A 23,764-nucleotide genomic window follows, 5' to 3' on the forward strand; every position below is an offset into this window, starting at 1 on the left:
TTTCACTTCCAAAATATTCATTCTGTTTAAAAATACAACCTATAAAATTCAACTAGCAATTTTCAGTCCATTTTATTTCGCTTTACAAATTCGCTTCCACAAATTCAGTGGCTCAAATTCGGCAGAAAATTCAACATTTCACATCCGGGAACTGCAGGAAGAGCAGTAGAGTGCCGATGCATCATCTCTATCTGCTGTTGGTCTTCTTTACCAGCAGGTGCCGCTAGCGGCTGTTTAAGACGAGATCACGGCTAGTAAGTCATCATTCATTCATAAAAACAGATTTACAGAAATGGAGCAAGCGGTAAGTGAATGTGTGATGATTATCAGGGCCAGTATAAATGCAGAAAAGCTGATAAAGACACAAAAGCTGCATTTATGTTTAATTCAGTGTATTTACACTTACTTTCCCTGTGTAGCTACAGCTTTCTCTCCAGTGAACAAGATAACGTTATTGCCCGATGCTGGTGTATAGATCAAACGTTAAATCTGAGATAGACATATATTTTTCTCTGTTGTTTAGTTTCCTTAACTTTATATCGCAGCGCTGTGTTGTAATACTAGGGCTTCCCTCATCCGTCATAGCTGCCATCAGGACATATAAACTCTTAACACAGCTTAATGGACTCGTACAGTGATATAAAAGACCAAACTCGCACCTCATTTGTGATGTAGGTTAGACTATATAGGCTCCAAGAAAGCAGATACTGGCATTAAGTTGATTTGACGCTGAACGTTTGATTATGATATTCGCAAATTTAGGGACTGTCTCTAAAGTTACAACATTATGTATTCACGTTTCTACCTTCAATAGCATTTAAAGAGAATGACTTAGTCACAAAACCAACTGTAAATTGTTCATCTAGGTGTCAGGTATAATGCAAACCTTTTAGATTATTGATGTTTATTCAAATAAAAGGTAACACTTTATATTAAATAGTTGATATGAACGAACAATGAACTGCACTTCTACAGCACTTACTAATCTTTGTTAATGTTAATTCCAGCATTTACTAATACATTACTAAAATCAAGAGTTGTATTTGTCAACTTTAGTTAATGCACAGTGAAGTAACATGAACAATGAACTGCTGTATTTTTATTAACGTTAGTTAATACATTATGAACCTTACTGTAAAGTGTTTCCAAATAAACTGTCAAGTAATATGTAAAGATTGCTATGTATTTCACTACTGTATTGGATCATACAAAAAAATGCCATAATTTAAAGCTCAATAGCATTTGATGAGAATGATTTACAATCACCAAAACTACCTGTGAAGTGTTCATCTATAGGTGCCAGGTCGAAGAGTGATGCACCCTTCTCTCTCTCTCTCTCTCTCTCTCTCTCTCTCTCTCTCTCTCTCTCTCTCTCTCTCACACACACACACACACACACACACACACACATATTCAAACACACTCAACTCAAAGTACATGCACATATACTTTTTCTTTTTTTTACACATTCATCACACAATTAGTTCTACTTAGTTAATTTTATTTCTAAATTTAATTTAAAATTTGTATAAGCAGGATAATCTATGATCAGGTAAAATAAAAAATGAACAAAGTAAAAAAAAATTGTGTGATGAACGTGTAAAAAAAAAAAAAAAAGAAAAAAGAAATAGTATATATGCATGTGCTTTGAGTGGGGTGTGTTTGAATATGTATATGTGCATGTGTGTCTACAAGAGTTTGGTAGAAGGTAGAAACGTGAATACAGAATGTCGTAACTTTAGAGACGGTCCCTAAATTTGCGAATATCATAATCAAACGTTCAGCGTCAAATCAACTTTATGCCAGTATCTGCTTTCTTGGAGCCTATATAGTCTAACCTACATCACAAATGAGGTGCGAGTTTGGTCTTTTATATCACTGTACGAGTCCATTAAGCTGTGTTAAGAGTTTATATGTCCTGATGGCAGCTATGACGGATGAGGGAAGCCCTAGTATTACAACACAGCGCTGCGATACAAAGTTAAGGAAACTAAACAACAGAGAGAAATATATGTCTATCTCAGATTTAACGTTTGATCTATACACCAGCATCGGGCAATAACGTTATCTTGTTCACTGTAGAGAAAGCTGTAGCTACACAGGGAAAGTAAGCGTAAAGACACTGAATTAAACATAAATGCAGCTTTTGTGTCTTTATCAGCTTTTCTGCATTTATACTGGCCCTGATAATCATCACACATTCACTTACCGCTTGCTCTAATTCTGTAAATCCGTTTTTATGAATGAATGACTTACTAGCGTTGCTTTGGTCTTCCTAAACAGCCGCTAGCGGCACCTGCTGGTGAAGAAGACTAACAGCAGATAGAGATGATGCATCGGCACTCTACTGCTCTTCCTGCAGTTCCCGGATGTGAAATGTTGAATTTTCTGCCGAATTTGAGCCACTGAATTTGTGGAAGCGAATTTGTAAAGTGAAATAAAATGGACTGAAAATTGCTAGTCGAATTTTATAGGTTGTATTTTTAAACAGAATAAATATCTTGGAAGTGAAATTTGAAATGTGAATATGAATTTTTTAATTTTTAATAATGAAAATGTGTGTGAAATATTTTTAATTGAAATATTCACAGCTTAAATATACGACTGTGTTGAATTTCATCCCATAAAAATGCAAGCCTTAAAAATACAGTGCATCTAAATGCAAGTACAGCTAATGTAATGCATATTTTTTTTTTCAGTTAGAGCAATTCAACAAGCTTTTTATTTCAAAAACATTTGGCATTAATTTACTTCCATAGGATTAGTCCACCTTCAAATAAAATTTTCCTGATAATTTACTCACCCCCATGTCATCCAATATGTTCATGTCTTTCTTTCTTCAGTGGAAAAGAAATGAAGGTTTTTGATGAAAACATTCCAGGATTTTTCTCCATATAGTGGACTTCACTGGGGTTCAACGGGTTGAAGGTCCAAATGTCAGTTTCAGTGCAGCTTCAAAGAGCTCTACATGATCCCAGACAAGGAATAAGAGTCTTATCTAGAGAAACTATCGCTCATTTCCTTAAAAAATACAACCGTTTATGCTTTATAAACACAAATGATCGCTGTGCACGTGCTTCCGCTTTCCATATTCTTTAAAAAGCTTACGCTGTTTACGAAACTGCCGCCACATTCATTCCGTGAGTTGAATAGGGAAGGCGTAGGATGTAGCGTAAGCTTTTTAAACTACAAAAGTTTAAAACTTTCTTCATAAGCCAGTCTGGTGGAAGCTAGATATTTTACTTCATAGCTTGTTAAATATTTTTTTTTTATTAAAATGTTTATTAAAAGCAGAGGCCTTTATTAACCCTCCGGAGCCGTGTGGAGTATGTTTATGATGGATGGATGTGGATGGAGACACTTTCTTCAGCTCATACTCGTTGATCCCGCTCACTATCATTATAAAGCATGGATAATTGAATAATTATTTATTAAAATATCTCCAAGAGTATTTATCAGAAAGTCATATACACCTAGGATAACTTGAGGGTGAGTAAATTTTCATTTGAAAGTGAACTAATCCTTTAAATAGTTAATTTCTATGTCAGTGATCTTTATGCATTGGATTTTTTTTTTTTTTTTTTAATTGAGATGAATCCACCCAAACAAATGACTCTTATGAGCCGAATCGTCTTAATGAATCATTCAACCTGATTCACAGTGAATTTTCATCATTCTGAATCAGTTTTTTTAATTAAAAAACACCTTAAAGCATGTCAGGATTACTAATTTGTAATTGACTAAATTTGTATTTATTTAGCATTTTTATAATTTCATTAATTATTAAAGGGATAGTTCACCCAAAAATGAAAATTTGATGTTTATCTGCTTACCCCCAGGGCATCCAAGATGTAGGTGACTTTTTTTCTTCAGTCGAACGCAAATTATGATTTTTAACTGCAACCGCTGCCGTCTGTCAGTCAAATAATAGCAGTAGATGGGAACTTCAACTATAACAGTAAATAAAACTTTCTTAGACAAATCAAAATTAAAACCTGCGGCTCGTGACGACACATTGATGTCCTAAGACACGAAACGATCGGTTTGTGCGAGAAACCGAACATTATTTATATCATTTTTACCTCTAATACACCACTATGTCCATCTTCGTTCAGCTTCCTGTTAGTGAGGTCAAAAAACGCGTTCTGGTGACGGAAGTGATGTCTCGCCCATATACTTCAATGAGCGTGAGACATCACTTCCGTTGTCAGAGCGCGATCAGACCTCACTAGCCGGAAGCTGAACGGAGTTGGACATAGTGGTGTATTAGAGGTAAAAATTATATAAATAATGGTCGGTTTCTCTCACAAACCGATCGTTTCGTGTCTTAGGACATTAATGTGCCGTCACGAGCCGCAGGGCTTAATGTGGATTTGTCTATGGAAGTTTTTTTGACTCTTATTGTTCAAGTTCCCAATCACTGCTATTATTTGACTGACAGACGGCAGCGGTTGCAGTTAAAAATCTTAATTTGCGTTCGACTGAAGAAAAAAAGTCATCTACATCTTGGATGCCCTGGGGGTAAGCAGATAAACATCAAATTTTCATTTTTGGGTGAACTATCCCTTTAACTTTGTCAAACAAACAACATGAGCTTTAATATTATATATGAACTTATTAAAGGCGTGCACACGAACAAATAAATTATTTCATATTTTTATATTTATTTAGCATTTTTATGATTTAATTAATAGCTTTTTTGTGTGTCTGAATTTGAATCAACATGAGTGTGAGTAAATGATAAAAAAAATTATTTTTTAGTTGAACTTTTCCTTTATATAGACAAGTGAGAATGTGAGTTTTTCCATAGTTTATTGGGCCAAAATGTGCCCTTAGTTGAAGAAACACTCTTAAATGTATTGATTTCTAAATCTCATTCTGACTACTGTTATGATAAAGATGACATATTGAGAGTCATCAAATGAATTGTTTTCAGGGGTATGACAGCAGGCGTGGGTGGGTGGGGAGAGAGGGGTAATTTTAACTATGAGCGAGAGCTTTAGAGAGAGAGAGAGAGAGGCTGCGGTGTACGGGTGAGCGGCGGGATCCGTTAGCAGGGCTTTTCTTTGCGTTCGGAGATCTTGGCTCGCAGCCCAACTGGCGTTTTTGTAATCAAGGCATGATCCGGGACTCCATGCGCTTCTTCTCCGAGCCGTGTCGGCTGCCTGCCGTTTGGAAGGATCCCAGATTTCCCTGCTGACATGAACAGAGCTGTGAGTGCCACTGTTTCTCAGTCTTCCACTAGCTTTTTTTCTTCATTACTCTTTTGTGCACATCTTTGCTCTTCTCTGGATCCTGCTCGTTCCTTTTTCAGCAGTCTGGATGAGGATGGTAGGCTGCAACTAACATGAGCTTTCTGTCAGACGGGCATTTGTCTGAAGAACGAGGCCTCGCTTTGGGCACGGGAGCGTCCGTCAGCTTATAGTTAGAGCTATTTGACATGTGATCTGTACAGATGAGTGGGAAGCGCAGAAAGCGGCCGCTGGAATGTTCCCTGTCCTTTTGCAGCATTGATGATTCACGTTGGCTCGTATTGCACTGGATTTTCTTGGGTGTTTGTACCTACGCGAGGTTTGTTTTGGTCCCTTGACAACCGAAGTCACTGTGAGTTTCGTTGCCTCGCAATCTGTTACACTCTTAAAAATGAAGGTTCTTTTTTGGAATCAGTGGTTCCATGAAGAACCTTTAACATCCTTGGAACCTTTCCATTGCACAAAAGGTTCTTTATAATGGAAAAAGGTTCTAAAACACTACGTTTAAGAAACCTGATCGCTGAAAGGTTCTTTGGGGATCCAAAAATAGTTCTTCTATTTCACTCCCTTATGAAAACTTTAATTTTTAAAAGTGTGCATCGTAAGTTAATTTAATGCAGTGCAATTCGCTTTCTTATGGCGAGCACAAAAGAAGATATTTTGAAGAATGCTCAAGCCACTGTTTTCCATGTGATGCATTATTAAGATGATACTTTTCATTATTTACACTGTAAACCTGAATAAGTTGGGCTAACTAAAAAAATTAGAGGTAATCAGCTACATCAAATTTTTTGAGTTATGATGTTCCCAATTTTAAGTAAGCAGAACTATCAAGTTTTGAGTTTGTCATGCATGTTAATTGCTCCCAACTTAAAGTTTTTGCAAATCAAATGAGTTATTAACTTCACTGTAAACCCTAATAAGTTGTCAGAACTCAAAAAAGATGGATGACATTTTTTTTTAAGTTAAGAAACTCAAAAGTTTTAGTAAGATTTTTATGTTTGTATTTTTATTGTTCTTAAATTGAAATATTTGAGTACACTAATTTATACATTTAACTTAAAATGTTGTCAACGTAAATATTGTGCTAGCTAAACTAATTCAGAAAATGCCAGCTTGCTAATTTGTTAACATGTTGACAAAAGCATGCTGGGAAATAGAAATCCCAGCCTGGTTTCAGTTTAACTTAAGTTAGTCTAGGTTTAAAAGAAATTAGTTCATACAACTCAAAACAATGAAACGGTTCAGTAGACTTAAAATATATCAGTTCTGTGAACTCGAGAAAAAGAAAGTTTTAAATACTCAAAACAGTTTAATTTAACTGAACTAATTTAATGTACATTTGTCCTAGCGTTAGGGTTTACATGTATACTATTCATTTATACTGCATTTAAGCTCCTACACTGAAAAAAAATTGGTGTAGAAACAATTTTCACTCAGAAATTGCTAGTAAATTTCACAAATAATTATAAAAAATGGCAACTAACACATTGAATTTAGTATAAACACTCAAATACAGTAGTTTTGTGTTGTAAATTTTTTTCACAGTGCACTGTATATTTCAATTCGTCTGAAGTCATATGATGCTTTGTGAGAAGAACAGACAAAAAATTTAGTCATTCACTGAAAATCCCCTCTGCTGTAGCTCTAAAATAATGACTTGTATGTCAGAGACCAATCGTATGGCTTCATGATGGTGCTTGTGTGTCATTTTTGGTGCTTTTCAGTAAAAATCACCATCACTGCATTCATGTTCCAAAGAAAAAATGGTTTTGAAACAGCATGAGGAGTAAACGATGACTGGATGTTTATTTAATGGTCTGCACCCTCAATATAAAGTGGTTTCAGCCACATTTGAATTATTAGTCTGGATGTTTTTCCCACAGAGGGCCTGCAGACATCTCTGTACGGCCCCACGTAATATGCTTACTAATGTGTGCTTTGAGAAACAGGAATGCTGGGAATCTTAACAAAGTTAAGATGTTTGGTGTCCTTAGTAGCAGAACTTATTCCACTGATATTAACCAATCAGAATCCTCCATGCAGAATTTAAAAAATGTCACATTGCAATGAATGGGAATCTGTTTACTTGTGTTGCGTTTAAGTTATATCCCCCTTTAGAATTTTTCCTGCACCAAAAGGTTTAGTTTTTCTTCCCAAACTTTTTATCAGGGATGGTCCATCGGCTGAATGAGTGTGTTGATATGTAAATGTATGCGATCATATGTTAATGAGCTCACGGTCGTGATGTCATGACCTTGAATCGTGTTGTGATTTAAGCAAGAAAAATCCAGTTTTTTACAGATATCTAGAGAGCTGGATGGCAGATAAAATGCTGATGTACAGTTCAATGACAGCACAAACATACAAAATTGCTGAGTTTAACATTTATTTTACACTCTTGTTACCCAGTGTTTGAAAACAGAGAATGTGCACAGTCGAAACATTCAGATGACTCAGTATCAGCTGATATAAAGTGACAGCTGATGTCACTTTAAATGTGTGCAAACACTGGAGCGCAACGGCTGCATGTGTTTCAATGGGTTTGCATGAGTGCTGAGTCATCGTTCGGCTGAATTTCACAGAGAACCTCTTCACGTGAAGTGAGCGCATCCAGCTTAATCTTCCTCCTCTGCTTCGGACAGATGTAGGGCTGTCGTGATAACCACGATAATGACAAGTCAACCGCAGAGGATGCATTTGTATTGATTAATGCATTTGTATTGATTGTTAAATAAGTTAATAAGGGTAACAAGAGTGAAGAATGTATTTTTTTTTTTTTGAATTTAGAACAATCCTGTGCCCTTCCTACCTGTCTAACAGATAGGAAAAATACAGAAATTGAATAAAGTTACCAAACAGTCTGCACTGCATGATATAGCCTAAATTAAATATAGATTAATCATTATTAAAGCTACAAAAGTTCTTTAGTCAGGAGCAGTGAGTAATTTTCTCTGTTACTTTGTTACTTTATTATTATTACTCACACTCATTCCGTTCTACATCCTTTTCGGAACACAAATTAAGATATTTTTGATGAAATCCGATGGCTCAGTGAGGCCTGCATAGCCAGCAATGACATTTCCTCTCTCAAGATCCATTAATGTACTAAAAACATATTTAAATCAGCTCATGTGAGTACAGTGGTTCAATATTAATATTATAAAGTGACAAGAATATTTTTGGTGCGCCAAAAAAACAAAATAACGACTGATATAGTGATGGCCGATTTCAAAAGACTGCTTTAGGAAGCATCGGTGCATTATAAATCAGCATGTCGAATCAGCGGTTCGGAGCGCCAAAGACACGTGATTTCAGCCGTTTGGCGGTTTGACACGTGATCCGAATCATGATTCGATACACTGATTCATTTGTGCTCCGATGCTTACGGGTGTGAAACGGCATGAGGGTGAGTAATTAATGACAGAATTTTCATTTTTGGGTAAACTAACCCTTTAACATGTTAATGTTGACAGCACTAGTTCTGTTATGTGGACCCTTATTTTGACATTTTGTTTTATTTCCTTTAGTTTCTGTTTCCCCACTCTGTTTTTCTCACTTATCGTAAATAAATAAATAAATAAATAAAACAAAAACAAGATTGTATTTAACAGCGCTGTCAAATTTAGCGCGTTAACGCGCTATTGACTTCTCTTTCATGCTTGAACAAACAATAACATACAGAATTATGTTAAAATGTCAGTTTTGTCGCGGATCTTCATAAGAGCACTCTTAAATGAGTTATATAACATCTTAAATGGACTTAAAGAGTTGTGAGAAAATGAGATTAGCGTCAGAGCCGCGCCATGTTCGGCAGCGGCAGCTCTTAAAGTGACTTAAACCAGTCGCTGTGATGATGTCTGTCATTAATGTTCATCAGAGAACAAAGGTAACAGAAAATTGTAGCTTTAAATAGGATTAATCTGTATTTCATTTATAATTTATGTAGTGAAAGCTGTAAAGTGATTGATAGCTTAGCTTTATTCAATTTCTGTATATTTCCTACCTGTTAGACAGGCAGGAAGGCCACAGGTAAATGACATTTATTATAATGGGTTTATGCAAAGATTGTTTTAAGTTCGCTTAATTTAAAAGCCTAATAAATGTTGAAATTAATAGCTTTCAGTTATAATGTAATGTTGAATGTCTATAATTGTTTAAAGCTGCAGTTCGTAACTTTTGTTCAAAATTTACAGAATTTATATAATGAGCGAGTACATCATGAATCCATTTTCCAAACCGTGTTTTGTCTTATTCTGAATCACTACGGTACTTCTGTAATAAGTGTCGGTACACTTTACAGTAAGGTCTCATTTGTTAAAGGATTAGTCCACTTTTAAATAAACTTTTCCTGATAATTTACTCACCCCCATGTCATCCAAGATGTTCATGTCTTTCTTTCTTCAGTCGAAAAGATATTAAAGTTTTTGATGAAAACATTCCAGGATTTTTCTCCTTATAAGTAGACTTGAATGGGCACCAAACAATTGAAGGTCAAAATTAGTTTCACTGCAGTTTCAAACTGTTCAACACGGTCCCAGATGAGAAATAAGGGTCTTATCTAGTGAAACCATCGCTCATTTTCTGAAAAAAAATTTAAAATTATGTAAGTTTTAATTAGAAATGCTCATCTTGAACTAGCTCTCTTCTTCTTCTCCTCTATTAGAATTCCAGCCATGTAGAAACTGCTAAGTGTATTACTGCCCTCCACAGGCCAAAGTTTGAACTAATTGTTATATACTATTGAACTAGCATATTGCATATAAAAATTAGTTCAAACTTTGGCCTGTGGAGGGCAGTATTACGCTTAGCAGCATCTACACTGCTGGAATTCAAATAGAGAAGAAGATGAAGAGCTAGTTCAAGATGAGCATTACTGGTTAAAACTTACATAATTTTCAATTTTTTTCGGAAAATGAGCGATGATTTCTCTAGATAAGACCCTTATTTCTCATCTGGGACTGTGTTGAACAATTTGAAGCTGCACTGAAACTAATTTTGACCTCCAACTGTCTGGTGCCCATTCAAGTCCACTATAAGGAGAATAATCCTGGAATGTTTTCATCAAAAACTTTAATTTCTTTTCGACTGAAGAAAGAAAGACATGAACATCTTGGATGACATGGGGGTGAGTAAATTATCAGGAAAAGTTTATTTAAAAGTGAACTAATCCTTAGTTAAGGCATTAGTTAACATAAACAAGGAGCAATGTATTTTTTAAAGCTTTTAGTAGTATTGTTCATTACTCATGTTAACAAATGAATATATGTATTATATCTGTGGTAAAAATTGTTCATGAGATCACATAATGCATAATAAGGTGCATTACAAGGCATAATTTATGCATCAAAATACTCTTATAATGCATTATATATAAAGGTTTTGAGTAAAGTGCTACCACAATGCTTTGAATGTTTTGAGTTTTCTGGTTTATTTAGTTGAGCTCAGTGGGCAATTTCAGCGTGACCCTCAGTTATCAGAGCTGTAAAGTGACTTAATTGGCCTTTTTGGTGATGTGCTGCTATAACTATTAGCACTAGTAAAGACATGCTTGTTTTAACAAACACAGCTGACAATCCAGGATATTATTTAATCTTATTTTTATTAGAGGATCAGTCCTGCCCGTGGGTTTGCAGCAGTGTTTGAAGGGATAAAAGCGTCTTCCAACCTCGAGGAATCTCTGTTTTGAGCTGAGATCTGACTCGATTCTCTCTCAAATCTTTGCAAGCCTCTTCATATCCAAATTTACTCTGTGTAGGAGTCGCGCTGGCCTGGAGTCAGTCGGGTTATCTCACCGCAGCGCTGCCGCAGGCGCTCTGGCTTTCAGGCCATGTCTCTAAAAACCCACGGATGCTGAGAGATCTTGACGTTTGATGCCTGATTTTACTGTCGTATAACACTGACATAGTGGTTAAGATGCTGTGCTAAACGTAAGACAAGCGTTTTCTCTTCAGCTGTTCAGTGAAGTCTTCATTCCCCAGCATGTGCCCTTCTGCCAGCTCTGCAGCCATTTAAAGCATGATGTGAATGTACTGCTGCATCAAACACATCTCAACCTTCAGACAGACTGAGCTTCAGAAATAAAAGCAGTGGACTTCTGCGTTCTACTTATTACTCTTCAGGAGTTTACATTAAAGGATTAGTTCACTTCATAATTTACTCACCCTCATGTCATCCAAGATGTTCATGTCTTTCTTTCTTCAGTCAAAATGAAATTAATGTTTCTGAGGAAAACATTCCAGGATTTTTCTCCATATAGTGGACTTCACTGGGGTTCAACGGGTTGAAGGTCCAAATGTCAGTTTCAGTGCAGCTTCAAAGAGCTCTACATGATCCCAGACGAGGAATAAGAGTCTTATCTAGAGAAACCATCAACCATTTTCTAAAAAAAATAAACATTACATACTTTTTAAGCACAAATACTCATCTTGCACTGCTCTGAGATGTGCCACGCATTGCGTAATCATGTTGGAAAGGTCACGCGTGACGTAGGCGAAAGTTCCGCGGTAGGGTCTCATTTTCTCCTCCAACTTCAAAATCGTCCGACATCGTTGTTTTATCTTTTTTTTTGTAAAGGCCGTTTGACTTAATCTTTGACCATTCACTTTGTAAACACTGGATCGGTACTTCTGCCTACGTCACGTGTGACCTTTCCAACATGATTACGTCATGCGTGGAGCAGTGCAAGACAAGCATTTGTGGTTAAAAAGTGTATTATTTTTTATTTTTTTTAGAAAATTAGCGATTTTCTTTAGATAAGACCCTTATTCCTCGTCTAGGATCATGTAGAGCTCTTTGAAGCTTAAGAAGACATTCATAAACTACAATGGAAACACATTTTCCAAATAAATCTGTCAAAAAACCCACGTGACTTAGCCTCAACAGAGGCTGTGATTGAATAACTGGACTAACCAGCGGACCAATCACATCGCAGCATCTCAAATGTTGGTTTGGTGGTTCTGAAACATCAAAGTCTGTCATCAGAATGATTTGGTTTAATTCCCTCCAGAAGCGTCTCACACGATTGTGTTCCCAAACGACAGCATCCGAACGCAAAATCACATGACAGCGTTTATTGTGTTTCGTCTGACGCTCTGAGACAAACTCATTTATGATGGAGGAGAAAAGAGCCCGATTGCAGAAACTTATTATTGATATTTTGCATCAATTTCACAGGAAGTGATGTTTTTGTTCTCTTGAAACACATGAAATTGAAACGCTGCAATATTCGCAAATGTTTTTTGCGATATATTCCAATTTTGTGCGTAAATTAAATTCGCAACTTTGAATGGAAACCTAGCTAATGAAAAAATTAAGACAACCATAAATATTAGTTTTAAATGTTTACATTTGTAATGTAATTATTACAATAAAATATTTTTATCGACAATAGTAGTATTTATTTAGTATTTTATGTTTTTATATAATAATAATCATTATAATTATTATTATTTTACATCCATATTTAAATATAATCACAAAAATCTTGTCATATTGTGTAGCCCTCAAACAAGCACAGCAAACCTGGAATTTTAAATTGCATTTGCAATCAGAAAAATCGTGCAGCCCCACCAAAATGTTTTAGGAACATTAAAAGAGAGCTTCTTGCAAATGCTGTAATAAGAAATATCCTTGCCAACAGTTTTCTGCCCAACATCTGACGGTTACGTGCGAGTTTTGAGCTACAGAGTTTGAAATCATGGTCACATGTGAATGTCAGATGTCTTGAAACAGCTGATGGCATGAGGAGTTTTAGTGCGCTGAGCTCATGTTGCCGGTCGTAGCAGCTGATGCTAATAATGGTGTGTCCATGTGCAGTTAGATGCACAAATGCACACGTGTTAAAGAAACATGTAGACTGTAATTGACTGATTATAGCTAATCTTATGCCATTGTGTTTATATTCCAGTCCTGACCTGTTTCTCATGGGTCTCTGGCGTTTAGACATTTATGTAATATAAACACAGCCTTTTCCCATTAGATTTGCTTTATGTAATTCCGCTGTTTTTCCTCCGGTCTGTTTAAAAGTATGGGCAATGGAAAAGTGCAAAACTATTATGTTGCTGTTTGTGTACAAAGATTTTCATTTTCATGTGAGATGCAGTAAATCCTGCTGGCAGACATAATGTTGGTTTTGTTTCACAGATTGTTTGGATTATTGTGTTTGTAATGTTGAGATGTTCATAAAGGGTTCTGTGCTCAGAGCCCAACAGAGATGATGATGATGATGATGAAGAAGGAACACAAGGACGCAGAGCTGGATAAAAAGATTGAGGCCTTACGGAAGAAAAATGAAGCGCTTATGAAACGCTACCAGGTGAGATCCTGTTTAAAATACGTCAAAAACACACATCAAGTATTTGTATCTCATTCAAAAATCATTTCATTTGTTTATTATGAAATCATAAATCTGTGAAAAATAGGAAAAATGTGCCCGATGAAGGTCACGTGACCAAAAATGTTATTCACAAGCTATGGCAGTGTGCGGGATTCATCTGTTTTTGTTAGATTATTATGCTTTTCATTTATTCCTACTCACCTGCTCATAGGATTTAAGTTGCAGTAGGATTTAATTTATATTATTATTATGAAAACATAAAATGCTTTGAGATGCAAAATATATGATTTCCGATAAAATCGGACGAAATTGCGTTATATAAATTTTAAGCAGTAATTAATTTTAACCGTAAACCTGTTGTGGAAAGTAACTAAAGTTGTGCAGCAATTTTTAATTTTTTTTACTTTGATGACATTTTAAAAGATTAATGTTTTTATGGCTTAATTTCACCGTTTTTGATAATATATTTGTATTAAATCATAAAACCAGAAATGTTTTACATAGTAAGATTTCATAGGGTCCTGTTATTGTATAAAAAAGTTAACACTTTATGAATTAAATTGATTAGACAGGCTTTTTGACTATTAACATTTTATTAAACCATTAAACATGGAATCGAGAAAAATTAAAATGGAAAACATGAAATTTGGGAAAAATGAAACAGGGCCCTAAAAAAGAATTTTTTTGTTAAACTTTTAATAAATTGTATAAGCCAAATGATACATTACATTGGAGTCCAGAAAAAATAAAAGAATTCGGAAAAAAATCTAATCAAATTTAGGAAAAAATAAAACAGAGTTTCATAAAGTGTTGTGTGTTGTTTTGCAGGAAGTGGAGGAGGATAAAAAGCGGGCGGAACAGGAAGGGATGTCACTCCCCTGCAGGAAGGGAAAGCTTGATGATCTGTCCATCACCATCAACAAATCCTCTAATGTGAGCTGCTTTATTCCTTCACAGACAGACACAAACACCACGATAATGCTTAAACTGATAATCACGATTATTTTTCTTCATCACAAGGGAAATCAATACAAAAAAAAACACTGCTTACCATTAATACAACTTCTGGTAATCCATGTTTTTGGTGAGTGCTTTGTAATTTGTCCTGACTTTAGATATATTAAAGGGGACATATCATAAAAATCTGACTTTTTCCCTGTGTATAATCGGGTCCCTGATGCATCTACCAACCCAGAAAATGTGAAAAAGGACAACCCAGTAACTTTGTTTTGGCAAGCCTTTCTCTGCAAGCATGTGAAAAATGAGCCCCTCAGATTTCGGTCCCCTTGTGACGTATGAAGGGGATCTTATTATAATATTAACACCCCTTAATCTGCACCGTTACTGACAATCCTCATTTTGGCTGCGTGAGATTCTCCAGTTTTGTTGTTGTTGAGCTGTTAAAGCTCCTCCCTCTTCTGGAAAGGGGGCGGGGAGCAGCAGCTCATTTGCATTTAAAGGGACACACACAAAAATGCCGTTAGGGCTGCAACGATTAATCGCGATTAATCGTTTGCAAAATAAAAGTCTGTGTTTACGTAATATATATGTATGTGTTCTGTGTATAATAATTATGTATATATAAATACACACACATACAGGTATAAAGTTTAGAAATATATGCATGTATTATAAATATATATATTTATATATATTTTATATTACATATAAACATAAATATTTTATATATAAATATAACATTTTTCTTAAATATATACATGAATGTGTGTGTATTTATATATAAATAATTATTATACACAGAACACACACATATATATTACGTAAACACAGACTTTTATTTTGCAAACGATTAATCGCGATTAATCGTTGCAGCCCTAAATGCCGTGTTTTTGCTCACATCCAAATAGGGGCAAATTTGACAAGCTATAATAAATGATCTGTGGGGGATTTTGAGCTGAAACTTCACAGACACATTCTGGAGACACCAGAGACTTATATTACATCTTGTGCAATTCATTTGACTATTGTGGACAAAGAGGAGCTTTGGCGTCAGAAAGGTTTAAAACCACTGACCTAATGCTGTGCTATAAAAGTTGAGCTAATTAAACTAAATGTGGAGAAAATACAACAACAATAGTTTAGTATATATTAAAGGTGTAATATAAGTCTAAGGTGTCCCCTGAATGTATCTGTGAAGTTTCAGCTCAAAATACCCCATAGATTTTTTTTTATTCATTTTTTTAACTGCCTATTTTGGGGCGTCATTAAATATGCGCCAATTCAGGCTGCGGCTCCTTTAAATTCTCGTGCTCCCCCGCCCCCGAGCTCGCGCTTGCCTTAAACAGTGCATAAACAAAGTTCACACAGCTAATATAACCCTCAAAATGGATTTTTACAAAGTGTTCGTCATGCAACATGTCTAATCGCGTAAGTATAGTATTTATTTGGATGTTTACATTTGATTCTGAATGAGTTTGATAGTGCTCCGTGGCTAAAGCTAACATTACACACTGTTGGAGAGATTTATAAAGAATGAAGTTGTGTTTATGAATTATACAGACTGCAAGTGTTTAAAAATGAAAATAGTGACGGCTCTTGTCTCCGTGAATACAGTAAGAAACGATGGTAACTTTAACCACATTTAACAGTACATTAGCAACATGCTAACGAAACATTTAGAAAGACCGTTTACAAATATCACTAAAAATATCATGTAATCATGAATCATCTCAGTTATTATTGCTCCATCTGCCATTTTTCGCTGTTGTTCTTGCTTGCTTACCTAGTCTGTTGATTCAGCTGTGCACAGATCCAGACGTTAATACTGGCTGCCCTTGTCTAATGCATTGAACATGAGCTGGCATATGCAAATATTGGGGTCATACATATTAATGATCCCGACTGTTACGCAACAGTCGGTGTTATGTTGAGATTCACCTGTTCTTCTGAGGTCTTTTAAACAAATGAGATTTATATAAGAAGGAGGAAACAATGGAGTTTGAGACTCACTGTATGTCATTTCCATGTACTGAACTCTTGTTATGCCAACTATGCCAAGGTAAATTCGATTTTTAATTCTAGGGCACCTTTAATAGTAGTCGAGAGTTTTAATGTTGTAAACACCTGTGTTCAGGATCAGCGTGTTGTGACCAAGAGGCCAGGAGGACTGAGAGAAGGAGAGCCGGAGAAGGACTGTGATCCTGGGTCCAGTGTCTTCAGCATCGGGAGAGGAAAACGGCGGCAGCTGCTCGTCACGATGTCAGGAAACATCAAGGTGAGACTCACTGAACCTTCCTGTACAGTTTTTAGAGATGATATACAGAGCCAATATAATTAATTTTAGATGTGTGTTTTTCTTTTTCAATAAACTACTCGTTTTGGGAGATTCACATTTTTCTCTCATTTTACTTTTGATGATGTCACTGACGATGCCAAGCAAAATATTCATACTTTGAACTAAGGCTGCACAATTAATCAAAATAAAAGCAAAATTTTCCCAAACTTGTTATGAGAACCTCTTATAAATTTATTTAGGTTTTCTAAGTTTAAAAATAGAGAGATTTTTAGTTAGATTTTAGTATTATTTGTTTACTATTGTAGTATTCATTAATATTTTTAATTGGCTTTTATTTTATATTTTCCATTTTTTAGTTTAGTTTTTAATTATTTTGTAATTATTATTATTTATTACTTATTTTTAGCTTTAATTTATTTTTATTAGTTTTAGCTATAAACTTTTCAGTTATTTGCCAAGGCAGCATTTATAATTTATATTTATGTTTTTGAATCTAATATTTATATTTTACTGCAGCTTTATTTCATATAGTTTTGAATAGTTTTTTTGAATAGTTTTAGTTCTACCATGTGGTATGAATATCATGAGCGTGTGTGAAAAATCACAAGATACATGATCCTTAATGTACAGCAAAAATGTGAAGGCGTCCCCTGTTGGCCGATTTCTTTCAAATTTCTCATAGGCCTCTAGAACCATGAGTCAAACAGGCCCAGCGAGGTTCGTTCTGATCGGCCTCCGTTAACCTTATAGCTAGCTCAAACTTCATTGGCTGATGGCAGACATGTTTTTTTTGAGATATGTCAATGTCCTCATAGACAGTCATGGCACCTTGGACGAAGAAACTGCATGCCAAATTTCAAGCCGATCGAACAAACGGTGAAGTAGTTCTAGCCATTTTCAAGTTTTTTCCCAGTTATAGCGCCACCAAGTGGCCAGTCGCCACATCCTTTTTCGGACAACCACAGAATGAGATCTTACATAGCTGTGCCAAATTTGGTGCAAATATCTCATTCTTTTTACGAGTTATAACCATTTTAGTAAAAGTGGCTCCACCCACTTTGAAAGTTTTGGCGGCCCTTAGAGACCATGAATCGAAATTTCAACTTTTTTTTGATAATTATTGACAATTAAACTCTGGAGAATCTTGCTGCACTGGTTTGGTTCCGATCGGTCCAAAAATCTAAGACTAGTTTGCAAAAGTAGGTTTTTCAAAAACTCCAAAATACCGAAAAATTTAGCATTTTGCTATAAGACACTTGAATCGACGCCTAATGGTGCGTTCACACCAGATGCGAATGAAGCGTTAAGCGCGAGTGATTTACATGTTAAGTCAATGCAAAGACGCGATAGACATCCTGCGACGTGATTTGCATGAATGAGGCGGCGCAAATTTAGCGTTACGGGCGTTTGACGCGCATAACGTGAGTTGAAAAATCTGAACTTTGGCGAATATTTGCGCCGCTTTAACCAATCAGGAGCTTGCTCTAGTAATGACGTGTTTACGACATAGCGAGCGAGGCAGAAATCCAAAACAACAATGGAGGACAAAATCGCGATACATCGTTGTACTTTTATAGAAACAGGAATAAAAAGGATTTTGCTTGGAAGAAAGTGAGTGAGGAGGTCAGACAATCTGGTAAGTTGTAAAAAACGCTATTTACTCAATTTGAGCTATATATATATGCATATTGAGACTACAAGCTAGCTAAAGCCAGCACATTGAGCTTATTTGCTGTATTTTACAACTACTTTCCTGCTGACGAGTTGATGTTTATTCAGAGGAAGTGTGCAGAAAGAAGTGAGGGACACATATTCCCATCACGCAAATTCGCATCTGTTGTGAAGCGAATTTCAAGCGCGAATGAAGCGAATTTCAAGCGCAAATGAAGCGAGTAAACTCAAAATGTTCAAGCTACGTGCGAATAACGCAATTTATTTGCGCAAGTCGCGTCTAGTGTGAACGCCCCATAAGGGTTTAGGAGTTATGAGCCATTTTGTACTTTTCACCACTGTAGCGCCCCCGTCAGGTCAATTGGGGCGAGCATTGGTGACGTTGTAGACGGTGTGAGTTCTACCAGCCCTCAAAGTTTCACGTCTCTACCACTAATGGTTTGGTCCACCTGATCACTTTTAAAGGAGAATGCTGATCCTTGGAAATTTTACAATAGAGTTTCAGTGTTACACGCTTGAACCCCTAATTACAATTTTTATCAGAAAAATCACAATTAGATTTTTTTTCCCCCAGATCATGCAGCTCTACCTTAAACGCTGTGGTCAGTAACTCTTACGAAAACAGTCATCAGGCCGAGAGCGTGAATCTAAAGGATGTTAGAGAGTGTTTATGTCATGTTGTTTCAGGGTAAGAGGGTGTTCGGTGAAAGAAAGGACCGGAACCGGCCCGTGAGTCCAGCGAGGTTGAAGTGTTCAGTTGAAGAAGAGCCGGAGACCAACGCACGAGGAAAGCGTCCTCCGTCCTCAAAGAGAGTCCCGGAGGTGAGCAGATGTTCTCGTAATGTCTTGTTTGAGGTTTGACGTGTCTGGGACGCCCTCATTTTGTTCTCAGGCCTTGATGCTGTAAATAGATTCAGACATGACGGGACTCATCATAAGAGCCGAGCGTGTGAATGTTCATCGGGCTCTTGGCCGGAGTTCATGCGTCTGTTCAGCTGTTCTGGTAGATTCCAGACGCCTGACGTCACTGGATCACCAGCAGCACTCATTCACATCGTTCCTCTTACATTGTCATTTGTTTTGTTTGGGTATTTTCTCTCGGCCTGTTTTAAAAGTTTGGGGTCATTATTGAATTCATTTGAATTTTTGTTTTAGTTGTTTTTTGTTATTTTTATTAATTTTGTTTAATTCTATTTGGCTTTCAATTTTATTGCAGTTTTAGTTTATTAATAATTTTATAATATATTATTATTATTATATCATGAATTATATTATAAATTGTGTGTTATTAATATTATTATAAATTGTTAAAAATATTAATAATTTTAGTACTTCAACATAAACTATTTATTTTAATTTTTTTGCCAAGGTAGCATTTCAAATTTTCGTTTAAGTTTTAATCTAATATTTATATTTTATCATATGTCAGCTTTATTGCAGTTAACGAAAGCGATTTGTATTGTTATATAGATTAATATTTTTAATTAGTTTTAGTAGTTTTTTTTGTTATTTTTATTAGTTTTATTTAATTCTATTTTATTTTTTTAATAGTTTATTATTAATTATTCATTATAACTTATTATATGATGAATTTTACATTATATTATTATCATTATAAATTGTTAAAAATATTATTTTTATTAATTTTAGTACTTCAACCTAAACTATTTATTTCAGTTAGTTGCCAAGGCAGCATTTCTCTTTTTTGTTTGTTTTTTAATCTAAAATTTATATTTTATTTTCCTACACTTGTTTGGGTATTTTCTCTCGGCCTGTTTTAAAAGTTTGGGGTCGAATTATTTTATTTATTTTTTTTCTGCTCACCAAGGCTGCATTTATTTGATCAAAAATACAGTAAAAACAGTAAAAATTTGAAATATTTTTGCAATTTAAAACAGCCGTTTTCTATGTGAACATATAGTAACATATAATTTATTCCTGTGATCAAAGCTGAATTTTCAGCATCATTACTCCAGTCTTCAGTGTCACATGATCCTTCAGAAATCATTCTAATATGCTGATTTGCTGCTCAAGAAACATTTATGATTATCATCAATGTTAGGACGGTTTTAAACAGCATTGTAAGAAACTCAAAGCCAGAAGCGATGGTTTAGCGTTATGTATGTGTGATTCTCACTGCCGTGTGGGAATTTCCGGGTGTGGACAGATATGACGTTCAGGCCTGTTTTCCACCCAGCGGGGCTGAACTGTCTGGTCGGCAGCTGCTTCTGTCCGCTGAAGTCTGAAAGGGCCCGTATAATGCAGCCCATTGTGCGACGGACTCGACAGGCCGAGCCGAAGCGCTTTATCATCAGAGCTTTTGTCTGATCGGAGCTCACAGACTCTTACACTGACAGACTGTGAATGATTCTGAGCTGCAGCCGCGTCTTAAGATATACGATGTCAGTATTTTATGTTTAAAAACAGACGTGTTGTTTTAGCATTATTTATATTCTATTATGTTTATATGCTATTTTATATATTTTAATTAGCTTTTATTGAATTTTAATTTTAGTTTGTTTTAGTAGTTTTTTGTTTTGTTTAATTCTATTCAGCTTTAAATTTTTATTGCAGTTTTAGTGTTTTAATAATTTATAATATATTATATTATTAACTATAAATTATTATCATGAATTATATTATAAATTATATTTATTATTATTATTATTATTGTTATAAATTTATAAATTTTTTTTTTTTTTTTTTTTTTTTTTTTTTAGTATTTCAACCTAAACTATTTGTCAGTTAGTTGCCAAAGCAGCATTTCTAATTTTCTTTTAAGTGTTTTAATCTAATATTTATACTTTATCATTTGTCAGCTTTATTGCGGTTAAAGTGATTTGTATTATATTATATTATATAGATTAATATTTTTAATTAGTTTTAGTAGTTTTATGTTCTTTTGTTATTTTTATTAGTTTTGTTTAATTCTATTTAGCTTTCATTTTTATTGCAGTTTTAGTGTTTTAATAATTTATAATATATTATATTATTCATTATAAATTATTATCATGAATTATATTCTAAATTATATTTATTATTATTATTATTATTATTATTATTGTTATAAATTGTTCAAAAAATATTAATATTTTTTTTTTTATTTGTACAAATACTACTATATGTCAATTAGTTGCCAAGGCAGAATTTCTAATTTTCTTTTAAGTGTTTTGATCTAATATTTATATTTTATCTTATGTCAGCTTTATTTCGATTAACGAAAGCGATTTCTATTATATTATATAGATTCATATTTTTAATGAACTTTTTTTAATTCATTTTAATTGTTGTTTTAGTTGTTTTTGTTTAATTCTTTTTAGCTTTCATTTTTATTGCAGTTTTAGTTTATTAATAATTTTATAATATATTATTATTATATCATGAATTATATTATAAATTGTGTGTTATTCATATTATTATAAATTGTTAAAAATATTAATAATTGTTAATAATTTTAGTACTTCAACATAAACTATTTATTTTAATTTTTTGCCAAGGTAGCATTTCTAATTTTCGTCTAAGTTTTAATCTAATTTATATTTTATCATATGTCAGCTTTATTGCAGTTAACGAAAGCGATTTGTATTATATAGATTAATATTTTTAATTAGTTTTAGTAGTTTTTTTTTTGTTATTTTTATTAGTTTTATTTAATTCCATTTTATTGTTTTAATAATTTATTATTAATTATTCATTATAACTTATTATATCATGAATTTTACATCATATTATTATCATTATAAATTGTTAAAAATATTATTTTTATTAATTTTAGTACTTCAACCTAAACTATTTATTTAAGTTAGTTGCCAAGGCAGCATTTCTCTTTTTTGTTTGTTTTTTTATTTTATTTTCCTACACTTGTTGCTAGGGCAGTATTTTTAGAATATTTCTATTTAGCTTTATTTTTATTTATTTGTATTTTTTATAAAAAAAAAATGTAATTTTAAAACTTCAACTTATTTTATTTCGGTTAGTTGCCAAGGCAGCATTTCTAATTTTTTTAAGTTTTTTAATCTAATATTTATTTTATCTCTCTGACCTCTTATATCAGCTTAATTTCAATAAACGAAAGCGATTTTTAATGAGATTAATGAGAAAAAAGTAAGTTGATTGGATGGTGGAAAGTGTCTCTGTATCGCAGGTGGATGAAATAGAAGTATTTCAAAAAGCAGTTTGTCATATTTTGTTCCAGAACTCATATTTTCTGGTCAGTCATCAGTGCTGCAGCAGATGCTCTAGTGTCTGACAGAGTTTAGTAGCGTGAGTCGGAGTCCAGCTTTGACTGAGTCATAGATATGCTGTATGATTCTCCCATAATCCATCAGTGCAGCTGAGTCCTCTGCCCTCGCCGATCGCAGCAGGCGTCCAGAAGAATGACATCATGACCCAGCTATAAACACTGTGAGTTATCGCGTGATGTCATGCTGTGATCATGGAGGCGGAAGCAGAGAGAGAGAGAAAACAAGGCCACTTTTACTGCAGTCTAGCTCTAAAATCACTCTCTCTCTGTTCATTGTTTGCGATCATAATTAGCTGTACGGTTTAAACTAATTAACATTTGGCTGCTCTTTCTTCTGAATGGGTTTATTATGCGTCTGATGGGAGTGCAGAGGCAACGTGCCAGTTTGGTGGCAAATGAGAGACACTTTTTAGTCTGGTTCTGTCACATTAGTGTGTGTTTCTCAGCTGGTTTTGCATCAGGATCCAGATTTTCATGAGCCAACACAGTATTCGATTTGTTTATTGCACAAAAGTAATAAAATCAAACACTGAAAATGAACTGCGTAGGCTCAGCGGCAACACTATACAGTAAGGTCACGTTTGTTAACATGATGCTCTTTGTTGACGCTCGCGGTGTTTTTCAGCCTCTTCCGCCTCACTATATGAGGACCTGAAAGCATGAACTTCATCTCCAGAGAGTCACTTCATGAACATTTTACTGCTTCATTTGAGAAAAAAAACTCATCATAAAATAAACGCACAGAAACTCAAAGGTCTTCACTGCAACCCGTCAAAATAAAAGTTTGGTTTAACTTGAAGAAATTGTGAAAGAAATATATTACTGTTGTACAGTAGAATTTAGCTACGTCTCAATGTAATAACTATACTAATAATAATAATAATAAATTATATAATATAATATTAAAACCTTATTTATTTAATCACAATTTTTCTTCCATGTTGTAATTTTAACAGTAAAGCTCTGTTGTGCAGCACTTTGTTTGACAAAAACTTTAATGTCAT

General features: G+C 34.5%; 1 protein-coding gene across 6 annotated transcripts in view; it reads left to right on the forward strand.

Moving 5' to 3' along the window:
- The window catches only part of LOC137006580 (coiled-coil domain-containing protein 9B), a 44,957-nt gene that overhangs the window by 4,741 nt on the left and 16,452 nt on the right, over nt 1-23,764 (forward strand). For 2 of the 6 annotated variants that reach the window (XM_067367451.1, XM_067367450.1), the window contains exons 3-6: nt 13,456-13,569; nt 14,419-14,523; nt 16,685-16,825; nt 19,205-19,339. In XM_067367451.1, the coding sequence (XP_067223552.1) occupies nt 13,456-13,569; nt 14,419-14,523; nt 16,685-16,825; nt 19,205-19,339 (495 nt within the window). Of the gene's footprint in view, nt 1-5,026; nt 5,214-5,373; nt 5,605-13,441; nt 13,570-14,418; nt 14,524-16,684; nt 16,826-19,204; nt 19,340-23,764 lie in introns of those variants that run through there. The other 4 variants (XM_067367453.1, XM_067367456.1, XM_067367452.1 and 1 more) reach the window with 4 other exon arrangements.

The sequence above is a fragment of the Chanodichthys erythropterus genome, chromosome 18 (genome assembly GCF_024489055.1).
Source record: "Chanodichthys erythropterus isolate Z2021 chromosome 18, ASM2448905v1, whole genome shotgun sequence".
NCBI lineage: Eukaryota > Metazoa > Chordata > Actinopteri > Cypriniformes > Xenocyprididae > Chanodichthys > Chanodichthys erythropterus.